Source organism: Arachis duranensis, chromosome 4 (assembly GCF_000817695.3).
Source record: "Arachis duranensis cultivar V14167 chromosome 4, aradu.V14167.gnm2.J7QH, whole genome shotgun sequence".
Classification (NCBI taxonomy): Eukaryota; Viridiplantae; Streptophyta; class Magnoliopsida; order Fabales; family Fabaceae; genus Arachis; species Arachis duranensis.
The window spans coordinates 2,661,344-2,674,085 of record NC_029775.3 but is presented as its reverse complement, the minus strand read 5'-3'; the positions used below and the strand labels follow the sequence as shown (position 1 = coordinate 2,674,085).

The 12,742-nt window shown below is 28.8% G+C and overlaps 1 protein-coding gene across 3 annotated transcripts; it reads left to right on the top strand.

The window, feature by feature from the left end:
* The first annotated feature begins 156 nt into the window (after window positions 1-156).
* On the top strand, window positions 157-10,264 carry LOC107482767 (purple acid phosphatase 15). 3 transcript variants are annotated; one of them, XM_016103336.3, is made up of 8 exons: window positions 162-683; window positions 3,273-3,464; window positions 4,621-4,954; window positions 7,256-7,473; window positions 7,604-7,794; window positions 8,546-8,836; window positions 9,581-9,697; window positions 9,969-10,264. In XM_016103336.3, exons 1-8 carry the CDS (start codon window positions 392-394, stop codon window positions 9,975-9,977), a joined length of 1,644 nt encoding a protein of 547 aa, XP_015958822.1. In that variant the 5' UTR covers window positions 162-391; the 3' UTR covers window positions 9,978-10,264. The 3 variants fall into 3 exon arrangements, with proteins under 3 accessions (XP_015958823.1, XP_015958824.1, XP_015958822.1); XM_016103337.3 differs by lacking the exon at window positions 9,969-10,264 and having other exon boundaries at window positions 157-611; window positions 9,581-9,876; XM_016103338.3 differs by lacking the exon at window positions 9,969-10,264 and having other exon boundaries at window positions 160-683; window positions 9,581-9,876.
* Window positions 10,265-12,742: the final 2,478 nt, after the last annotated feature.

Genomic DNA, 12,742 nt, shown 5'->3' with positions numbered 1-12,742 from the left:
TAACATGTAATTAACAAAAAAAAATTATTAAACAAAATTTTATATCAATCTTACATCATTAAAATTATTATTGATAATTATTGAATTACAAATTATAAAAATTGCTAATTCCTAGCGCTCCACTGATATAAAAGTAACATACTTGACAAATCATTATTGTGTAGCTAGTGGCTACCGCGCAGGGCACTCAAAAAATTTAAAACTCCAACATCTAAATCACGCTTAATATTTTGCTGCATTATTTATTTCGCTACTTTCTTAAATTTGAGTGTTCCCACCTTACTTCACTGAGCATGAGTTGTTTGACCCTTCTTCTTCTTCTGCCTCCTCTTGGCTTCCACATAGAGTCCCTCTGCCCTGCCTCTATATATTTATTTACTCAAACTCACACATGAAAAACTCATTTGAACTAAAAATGGGTTCGGCTTCGGTGCCTTTCATTATTGGTGTAGTTGTTTTAGTAATGAGTCCGTTGTTGAAAGTGGATGGGCGAGTTCCAACGACTCTTGAAGGACCCTTCGAGCCAGTGACGGTTCCACTTGACAAGAGCTTCCGTGGAAACGCCATGGACTTGCCAGATACAGATCCTCTTGTTCAGAGAACTGTTCAAGGTTTTGAGCCCGAACAAATCTCTCTTTCTCTCTCCTCATCTTATGCCTCCCTTTGGATTTCTTGGATAACAGGTACTCAATTGATAACTACGGCTTCTTTTTTTTTAAAGTTAATATTATTTAATAATTTTTAATTATTAATTTTACATAAAAAGTTAATTACACTTATCCATCTTATTTATTTCTAGTCTTGAATATTGTTAATTTCTATTATGAATAATGTTAAAGAGTCAGTAACTTTGGTATCTTATAATTATTAATTAGTCATTAATAATATTTTTAATAATATAAAATTATATCTAATAATAAAAAATTACTCACTTTTTTTATGATTAAATATTGGCCAAAAATATAAAAATTATTGACTTGTAAACTTTTTCTTCTATTATTTGTTCCTTATTGAAATAGGATGAATGGTTAGTAGCCTTTTTTTTTACATATTAATAACAAAAAAATATATTGTATTATTTTTATAATTTTAAAAAATATCATAAAATCTAATAATTAAATATTATACTAAAAATTTTTCAATATACAAAACCGCTAGTAGCGATGCGAAGATTTGTACGAAAATGATAACATTAAAAATGATAAAGAATGAAATATATTTTTAAATAAATAAGTAACTTAAAAATATAAAAAGAAAAAGCAGTGGTTATAGGTGGAGAGACGCCGTTTTGGTGGGTCCAGTTCACGTGAAGTTTACATAGTTATTGGCGTCACAGCAGACAAGTACACAAACTGACTTTGCTTTTTTTGTGGCGTTGCCGAATGCAATCATGTCTTTTTATTCATCATTTTGGAAGCATTTCAACTTTCAAGTATATTATGGATCTAAACATTTCAGTATTTTTAGCCACCTGAAACTATGGTTCATTTTAGGAAAAAAAAATTAGTGTTTGAGTCCTAGTTTTGTAAGCATTTTTGTGTGTGTGATAAATTAATTTTTTTATATAAAAATTATTAGGAATGTATATATTTTATTAATATTAATCAATGTTTGATCAATATCTAATTTTTATACTTTTAAAATTTAATATTTAATATTTAATGTTTAGAATATTAGTCAAATATTAATTATCTGAAAACAAAAATAGAGTACCAATTTAGAGTATATAACTATATATTACTAAGAGTTTTTGTGATTTTCTTTAGACAGTTATTATATTATTGCAGTATTTTTTTTCTTGTTTATTTTCTATAAGGATAAATTTAATTTAGTAGGGGTTTAAAATGTTACGAACCTTTTAACGTGCAAATAAATGTCATTGTTGGTTTAGAGACTGAGATTGAGATGCATAAAATGCTATTTGGTTGGTTATGACCAAATAATGGAAAAAGAAAAAAATCAAAAAAGGACATGCTTTTATGGTTTAAAATTTGAATTTAATTTTGATATATTATCAATGTAAAATAATTTTATATGTGTATTTAATTATGTAACGTTACATCAATCAAAATAACTATTTTTCATATTTATTGTATAAATAATTATAAAAAATAGATATAATTATACAATTGTATAAAATATTTATACTAACAATACATCAAAATTAAACTCTTAGAAATAATAGAGGTTACTTATTTATTTATTGAAATATTGGCATAATGCAAATAGCCGAATTCCAATTATAGGACTTCTGCATGCACATAATAATAGAAGTTATTTATTTAATGGGGTTAGCTTGTTTCATAAGTTTAATCCTTGATGAGGTTGCTTGGAATGGAAGAGTTAGTAAAAGAATATTTAGGTTACGCATACAATATTATTATATAGATTATAATAATATGATACAAACTAAGATTTTTTTTATGTATTTTTAATTATATAAAGTAATTTAGATAATTTTTCATATTATCAATAATAATTTATATTTTCGAAAATATTTTTTAAGCTATAAATAAGATTAAACACACCGAAAAGTGACTATTTTTAAGTATATTTAAACGTGTTTGAAAAAATAAATATATATTATTTGTATGAATAAGAGACACAAAAATATGTTAATTTTTTATATATATATTTTTTGTTAGAAATGGAAACANNGTAAGATAAAGAAAATGAAAAGTATTATTTTTATCTTTTAAGAAAAATTACATAAAAAAACACTTATGTCAAATGAATGTAATGTCTAAAATGAATTTTATTTGAAAATACGATAACTCACCAAAGTATTATGATACATATATAAAATTTAATTTTGATACATTATCAATGTAAAATAGTTTTATACATGTATTTAATTATATAACGTTACATCAGTAAAAATAATTCTATTTTACATTGATTGTATAAATGGTTATCCAAGTATAAAACGATTTACTCGGCCAATACATTAAAATTATATATATATATATATATATATAATGAAGAGAGTGAATAGAGTTTTACTTTGATATTATAAAAAATGAAGTTTTACAGCGTTAGGAGGTGCTGTGCAGTGTAAGCACAATATATCGAATACGTATTGTTCTACGCAGTTTGTGTATTTATAATATGGAATTCGTATATTGTAATGTTAATATTAAAATAATACAATCTGCGTATTGTCTTTATAAATATTTCTGTTAATCGAGTACCACCGAATTAGTATCTACATGTAAACTCAACAACCAAATGAAAGATGGTGTTAGTTATTAAATTGTTATATCTTTTGCCAGGGGAGTTCCAAATTGGGGACAATATAGAAGCATTAGATCCTGAAAGTGTTGGTAGCATAGTTGAGTATGGAAGGTATGGAAGGACTATGTCCCACAGATCGAAGGGTTATTCCCTTGTTTACAGTCAACTTTATCCTTTTGAAGGCCTTCAGAATTACACTTCTGGAATTATACATCATGTTCGCCTCACAGGTATAATACAATTTGTATGTACAAGCCTCACTTTTCTATGTTTTATGCTAATTAGCAGGGTTCTAATAAGTTAATCAATTAAATTATAGAAAATTAGTTGGAGTAAATATTTGTTTAGGTGTCATTAAATAGATAGAAAAATATTTTTTAATATTTTTTATTTTTTTAACAGTAAAAATAAAAAAATATTTTTAAAAAAGTTATAATTTACGTTTTTTGAAAAGATATTTTTTTCTAAAAAATATATCTTTTACATAATAAATAAATAAAAAATACTTTTATATTATTGTACCCAAATATAATTAATAGATAAAAAGATATTTTTAAATGAGATATTCAAACATAAAATTACTTTTACTTTTTAAAAAATTCTTTTAAAAAAAATATAACTCGAAAAATAGATTTTTTCTCAAAAAAATCATCCAAACTCTAAGTTAATTAACAAATTCCCTGAACCAATTAAAAAGAAAATCAGTTGGAGCTATGTTAATCGGTTCAATTCAATTCAACTTTAATTATCAAAACATTTAGATTTATTTAAAAGTTATTTAAGATTTTTTTTTTAGCTAAAACTGCAAAGAAACCTATTCCATATTAAAAATAGACATTTCAATAAATACTTAATATGCAAAAAATAAACCTAAAAATCTACTACTAAAAAATAAAGTATTAAATCCACTAAAATGGCAATAAAGTTAACAATTATTCGATTGAACATAAATTTTAAAAGACTCGTAACATAAATTATTCATTGGATTTAATTAATAAGACAAGATAACAAAGATCCGTGCTTCATATTTCATAGCATAGCAGAGTACTCTACATTCGTGTACAAATAATAACTTAATAAGATAGTAGCTAAAATTGGGTATATTAAATATTTTTGTTTAAGCCGATTAATGATGAATGTATTTATTAGAGATATAATTATTCATGTTACATCTTCTTATCAATTTAAGTGTTTGTAATCAGTCTTATAATATAGTTTAAAAGTTCTATGTTCAAACTTCGAAAGGTTTAGAATTGGATCCTTCATGAACTCCAAAAATAAAAAATATTACAAGACAAATAAAAGAAATAAAAAAGGCCTATACAAAAATTAATCAAATCTAAAAAAAATTCTTACTTAAGATTTTATGATAATATTTAATTGCAGGATTAAAACCAAACACACTATATCAATACAGATGTGGAGACCCATCATTGTCAGCAATGAGTGAAGTTCACTATTTTAGGACTATGCCAGAGTCAGGGCCAAATAGCTACCCAAGCAGAATAGCAATAGTTGGAGACTTGGGTCTTACATACAACACCACATCCACAGTTGATCACATGATTAGTAACCATCCTGATCTTGTTCTGTTGGTTGGAGATGTTAGTTATGCTAACATGTATCTCACTAATGGCACTGGCACTAACTGCTACTCTTGCTCATTTTCTGACACTCCTATCCATGAAACTTACCAGCCTCGTTGGGATTATTGGGGAAGGTATAATTTATTTATTTTTTACCTTGTGTTTTGAACTTCTTAATTATAGGTTTGCTCATTCATCCAATATGATAATTTGTTTACCATAGAAGAAATTATATGACCTACCTTCGAAGTTTCATCGTATTAGAATTTGTTTGGGTGTCATTGAGTGGTTAAAATTTTTTTGGATAAACTATTAAAATTGCACCTAAGCTTTTGAAACGCGGACAAAATAATTATAGCTTTTGATAATGACAAAATGTCCTTAAAATATTATAAAATATGATAAAAATAAATAAAAAAAATTGCTTATAGTAAAATCACCAATTTTTTAGGATAAAACTGTTTTATCTTTCTAATCATGTTTGCAAAAAAATCACATCAAAATTCAATTTTTAAAGCACTTTTTGAATATATATATTTAACATTAGGTTTTTTTATGGCATTTTATAATATCTTGAGAACATTTTTATCGTTATCAAAAGTGAGAACTATTTTTGTCAGCATTTCAAAGAATCTGATGTAGTTTTGGTGAGGAAAAATGTTTTTTTAGTATGTTTGACAAATTTTTAATAATAAAACTAAAAAATTAGAATAAAAAATATCATTTTTTAGAAATTATAATTTATATATTTAATTTTTTTATATTATTATATTCGAACATAATTGACTAATAAAAAAAATTTTTGACATTTATATTCAAACATCAAATTTTTTAGAAAACTCACTACACAGACCATTATTAGATAAGATGCTTTTACATATAAAGGGTAAAATATATTTTTTGTCTTTAAAATTTGTAATATTTTTTAAAAAATATCCCTAAGATTTAATTTTATTCAATTTTGTCTTTAACGTTTTGATTTATTCAATTTTGTCCTTAATGTTTTGGATTTGTTTCAAAACTATCCTTAAACGTTTTTAATTTTATCCCTAATATTTTAGATGAAATTAACATTCACAGATAATTTTAATACAAATCGAAAATATTATGGATAAAATAAAATACAATTAAACGTTAGGAGTATCTTTAAGAAAAATCTCAAATGTTAAAGACAAAAAACATACTTTATCTTGTATAAAATTATGTGCTAATTTATTTCAAGTTATATAACACTAGTATTGTATATGTTGTAAAATATAATGTGATATCTTTGTTGGGCAATGCTAATAATTTTAGGAGAGTTTATTAATTAGTGTAATATAATATGAATTTAATTTTGATGCACTGTCATTGTAGAGTAGTTTTATACGTGCATCTAATTGCGTAATGTCATGTCAGTAAAAATAGTTACCTTTCACATTGATCGCGTGAATGGTCATTTAAAAGAACAGATGTGATTGTACGACCGTGTAAAACCCTTTACACTGTCAATACATCAAAATTAAACTCATATTCTACCCTTCTTTCTATTTATTAGTAATTTAGTATAACTTTTTTTTTCTTTTTTTTTTCTTTTGTCTTGTTTGCTAACTTAGTAAACTAGTTTCTCAAAGCAGACCGAGCATCAATTTAGCTCTTTTAACCTTAGTTTAGTCTCTAAAAAGTTTGCGATATTAATTTAATTTTTGAAAAATATACGCAATATCATTTTAGTCTTAAAATATATATTTAACATCATATTTGAATCACATAATTTTTTAAAAAATAAAATTATGTCATAAAGATGAAATGAACGTCACAAGATTTTCTGAGTCTAAGCTGATGTGACTGCTTCTTTAAAGATTATTTTGATAGTTTTAGTTGATAATGTAGCCAAATGAAAATGTAGACGGATGTTTCTTACCCTACATGGCACGGCACTAGCATAAGTATTAATTGAACCTTGAATGCAACCATGATTGCTGAAACATTAATAGTGAATGATAATCTTAAGCTCCCACCTCTACAAGAAATTAGTCAACCGACTGGTAGTAGTTAAAATCTTAGTTGCCAAATTTGAAACAGCAACCGATGTTGGTCGTTAATTATTAGCGACCAATTTAGTAACCGATTTTTAACCCAGAATTTTTTTTACAAATATATATCCTACCACAACTTTCTAAATGTTTATAGATTATTTCATACTACTCTTTATACTTCTATATACATCTACATTCTTCTAAAATATTCTATGACCTTCCAGAGTCTTTTAGAACCTTCTAGGGTATATCGGACCTTCTAGAACATTCTAAAACATTCCGATACCATCTAGAGCATTCTCAAACACTCCAAAAAATCATACAAACACTGTTAAATTTAACCTTCTAAAATTTACCGTGACATTAAGACTATCAAACCCTCACCAAACATTTTATGTGGTGAAACCATTGATCCAGGTACATGCAACCTCTGATCTCCAATGTCCCAATAATGGTAATTGAAGGTAATCATGAATTAGAAGAACAAGCAGAGAACAAGACATTTGTTGCTTATAGTTCTCGATTTGCATTTCCATCAGAAGAGAGTGGATCATCATCCACTTTATATTATTCTTTCAATGCTGGGGGTATACATTTCATAATGCTTGGTGCCTACACATCATTTGACAAATCAGGTTAACCCTTGCTTCATCCTTTTTCTTCTCTTGTCTTCTAGACTTTTGACAGCTTTTCATATTGACACTATGCTAAAAGGAAATGTTGTTTAATAGGGTTAATTTCACTTTATCCTCTTTTATATTGCAGGGGAGCAGTACAAGTGGTTGGAGAAGGACTTGGCTTCTGTTGAGAGAGAGGTAACTCCATGGTTGGTAGCTACATGGCATCCACCTTGGTACAGCACCTACACCGCACATTTTAGAGAAGCAGAGTGTATGAGGGTTGAGATGGAAGACTTGCTATATCAATATGGTGTTGACATTGTCTTCAATGGACATGTAAGCATATTCTTGTCTTAGTTGCACATGATTCATCATCATTCATGCGTAAAGTAACTATTGGATTGTGCCAACATTAGGCCAAAAGAATTGTGCATGCAACAATTCAGTAATAGAATTCAGTATAGCCGCGGATTAGTCTTTAGCTTGTCGGGCTAGGGATACCGTGGAAACAAAAAAAAAACTAACATTTTGGGTTAAACATCTTATTTTTATATTATTAAAATGGATCCGGCTAGGGAGACAATGGACTATTTATACAATGTGTACAATGGGTTATTGAGTTACAAAATGAACATCTCCTATACTATCCAGAATAATCATCCGAGTATTAGGGATAATAAACATCTTCCCAAAAAATTAAATTGATTTTGGGATTCACCAAGAATCGAATTTTTTACCTTTTGAATCTAGAACTTTAATATCATATTATGATACCACTCATCCCAAAAACTTCAGCTGATGGGAAAAAGTAATATTAATGATTATATCTCTAATACTCCCTAAACCTCCATTGTACACATTATACAAATATTCCATTGGCTTCTCATATTTTTCCATAAATTTAGGGTTTAGAATTAAAAAATTAGAATTTAGTTTTCAGTATTTAGAGTTAGTTAGGTGTTGGCCAAAAATAATAAATTTTGTTAGTAGCATTGCTCGGCAAAAAATCATGGTTGTTATTTAAATGGACATGTAAGCATATTCTTGTCTTAGTTTTGAGCACCTGTAGTTTTCAAATTTGTGACAGGTTCATGCATATGAAAGATCAAACAGAGTATACAACTACACATTGGACCCTTGTGGTCCTGTTTATGTCACGGTCGGCGACGGTGGCAACCGGGAAAAGATGGCAATCACACATGCAGATGAACCTGGAAATTGTCCAGAACCATCAAGTACACCAGATAAGCTTATCAATGGTGGTTTATTCTGTGGATTCAACTTTACATCAGGTCCTGCACAAGGTCAATTCTGTTGGGATCGACAACCCGATTATAGTGCTATCAGAGAAAGTAGCTTCGGCCATGGAATTCTGGAGGTCATCTCTCTCTCTCTCTCTCTCTCTCTCTATCTTATGCTAGTGTACATTATAACTCTTGTACTGATCTGTTAGTTGACTGACAAGTTATTAAAATGATAAATAAATCCCTGAAAATTTATTTTTCGTACAGATTAATCCCGAAAGAAAAAAAAGTACCGATGAAATCCTTCACAATAGCGAACGTGGATAAATTAGTTCAAATTAAAACCTTCTATCCTAATAATAAAAGTTAATTTAAATGTAATATATCTATATTTGCTATCCGAGGGTTGCGATTGTTTTGAGGTACTAAGACTGAGGCTCTGTATCATGTTTGTTGGTTCAGAGATTGGTATTAAAATTTCTGACTTTATCCCAAAATTTCAGTATTTCAGTACGTCTAAAAAGTAGGGACACAGGGAATTAAAATTTAGAGATAGAGATTAAAATTTTAATAACATTTTATATTTAAAATACCTTCATTTTAATTAATTAATTCCAATTTTATCATTTGTATAAATTAAATTAGAATTTCATTCTTGTTTCAATTTCTGTCTCCCACTTTGCACCAAACAGAATATTAAAATTTATTTCTTTTTCTGTCTTTCAGTCTCAATTTTTTCGTCTTTGTCTCTCCACCAAATCCTATTAGTACTTTTTTTTTCAGGACTAATTTGTTTGAAATATAAATTTTCAAGAGTTTATTTGTCACTTTATTCTGGTATTTATAAAAACTAACGGGTTGAGACAATGTGCATGCAGGTGAAAAATGAAACACATGCCTTGTGGATTTGGCATCGTAATCAAGATTATTATGGCATTGCTGGAGACGAGATTTATATTGTTAGGCAGCCTCAAAAATGTCCGGTCAAGCCAAAGGTACTTAAAAACCTGGATATGGCTCCAGTAACCATATTTAAATATTTAAAACAATTTGTTTATTCTAAAATTTTGTAGGCCAATCATTTTTTGTGAAATAGTTAGACCTGAATATTCTAAATTTTTATTATTCTACATGTATACATATGTGAATCAATATATTTTACAGTTAGTGCAAACGTTTAATGTATTCTACTAGTGTTAACCATATTTTGGTCAAAGTAAAAAACTGCTAAGCACTTAGCAAAACTCGCTTTCATTGATTTTGTAGGATCCTTGAAGACGAAAACAGAACACACCAATTAATTTAAGTTGCAGAAGCGTTAATAATCATAGGATACCAATTTTTTCAAGATGTGGGGTCACTGGGAGAGATTTTATATGGCTTCTATCTCACCATGTCTTGGCTATGTAATGTGTGTATCAAGAAATTTAATAAAGTATTCATGAGTTTTGGAGAGCACGACAAAGAGAAATTCTATTTTGAGGTCAATAAACATTTCGAATTGTACTATTGTTTTACCGTTGTATTCCCTTTCAAAAAATACAACAAAAACATTGTATACATATATAGAGTTTTTTAATTTTTATATAGAAGGGTTGATGGAGTATAGCAGCAATATGAGGGTTTAGGGTATTTTACCGAGATGTGACAGATGTGTAGAAGAAATTAGATGGACCGATTAGGAGGACGGAAATCGGATGGACTGATTTCAGGACGCGAAAGGTGTACAAATCGGTGGGTCCGATTTGAGACCCCTATCCACGCGTCATGCATACACTTGGGCTCCTTTGTTGGCTCGTGACTCTATCTCCAAAAATAGATATTGTCCCCCCCAACCCCACCAGTATTTCTTTCACTCTCGTATCTCTCTTTCCATGCTCCCAACTCCACCATTTTCCTCATTTTTCACCATTGTTAGACCACAACAAACCTTCAAAAAAATTTAAAGAAAATGCCAAGAAGACGAAAAATTAAAGAAGTAAATCAACCGGAGCTTTATATTGTTAATTATCTTGGGTATTCAAATTATGTAAGTTTTTATTTTTTTAATAATAATAATAGTGATAATATTAGATTTTATTTGTAATATATATTATAATGGCACTAAGTAGAGATTAATCATGTATGTGTGTATGATTTTATTGTTAGGTGGTTAGAAATAGAAATTAAAATAGGAATTAATCATGTGAATATGTATGTGTGATATGGTTAGTTTTACCATGGAGTTGGATTTTTTTATGATTATTGGTTAAAATAAAATGAAAGAATGAATGAATGTGATGAATGTAAAGAATGAATGAATGAAAGAAGAAGGAGAATGAGATCTGTAGATATTAAATTAGAATAGATATTGATATATTATTGTTGTTATTATTATTTGTATTAGTAATTGAGTTTAATAAATTATTATGATTAATAATAAAAATTTAATAAGTTATCTTATTTATGATAATTAATAATTGAATTTTAATTCAGTAAAATTTAGACAATAAATTAGTAATAACTAAAGTTAGATTAGAAAATTAGTATGCTGTGTTATGAATAATAATAATAATAATAAAATTAGTATGATGTTTTATAAATAATAATAACAATAATAATAATAATAATAGAGGTTGAAAGAAAAAAAATATTTGTGCTACGAATAAATAATTTATCAGTCGTGAAATTATTCCGGTTAGTTAGTTAAGGTTAATTATTTTTTGTTACAAGGTAATGAATATGATTGAAGGATTTTTGTATAACAGATTTGCTATGTATGTTTGAAATACAATTATGCTAGGAATTAGTTATAATGGACATGTTAGGATAATTGTGTTTTTGATAATATAGTTATATTATACTGTACTTATAACGGAAATGTGATATTGTAGGGTTCATAGATGTTGATGTGTGGTCATTTAAAGCCGTCGGATCCATACAACGAAATTGTTGAGTCACACTTACGCGAGACTGTATTTTATTATGTTTCCCATATTGGAGTTATCCAATATCAGTCAGCAATGGTTAATGCTCTGATTGAGAGATGGCGGCCTGAGACTCACCTTTCATTTTTCGGTAGGTGAGTGTGCCGTGACCTTGGAGGATGTGGGGATAATTCTCGATCTGCCAACAAACGGTCTTCCGGCTACAGAACCGACCATGAGTAGTTTTGAGACATTGGAAGTTGAGTGCTTGCACCAATTTGGAGTTGCACCGAGGAAGACGGACTATAGAAGGAGCTTTATAAAATTAACGTGGTTTAGGGGTTTGAAAGATTGTATAGTGTTGAATGATAATGTTCACATTTAGATGTATGTAAAGTGTCACATAATGTTGTTATTTAGGACAATTCTGTTTGTAGATAAGTCGAGTGCAGCGGTGCATTGAAATTTTTACCTTTGCTCCGTAACTTCGGTGGGATCATACAGTTTAGTTGAGGTTCGGCATGCCTGGCACACTTGTATAGATCATTGTGTACGACAACTCGTGTCGATGACAAGGAGATGGACGGTCCACTGACACTGTTGCTTGCTTGGGCTTGGATCCGGCTTCCATTTCTAGCGCCGATTCCCGGTAATCCCCGAGTGTTTTCAATTGCAAACAGGTAATTTTGATTAAAGTATGCATTGAAAGAAATTCTAGAAATTGTATTTTGTTTTCGACAAGATAAGTTAACTAATGGATTGTCTGACGGCAGGTGGCATAACTGGAACCGTGAAAACTATATCTACCGATACAATTCGCTTGTGCACTACAGGAGGTTGTTGGATGATCTACAAGAAGGACATGTATGTTGGAAAATATAAGTACCATTTGTAGCTTGTTAAGTGAGATAATTATTGTGTAATCATCTGACTGGTTCGATGTGTCCAGTTTGTTTGGCAGGCTTATGGCATTGGAGACATCGATCCAAACGTGATTCCTTTAGATATTCGTTATAATTCGGTTATCTGGAGTGCCACAGTGTCACTTATATCTTTTGAATACATCGAGTGGCATGCATTTGATAGAGTCAATAGGCAATTTGGATTGAGACAGGGTGTTCCTAATCAAGAGCG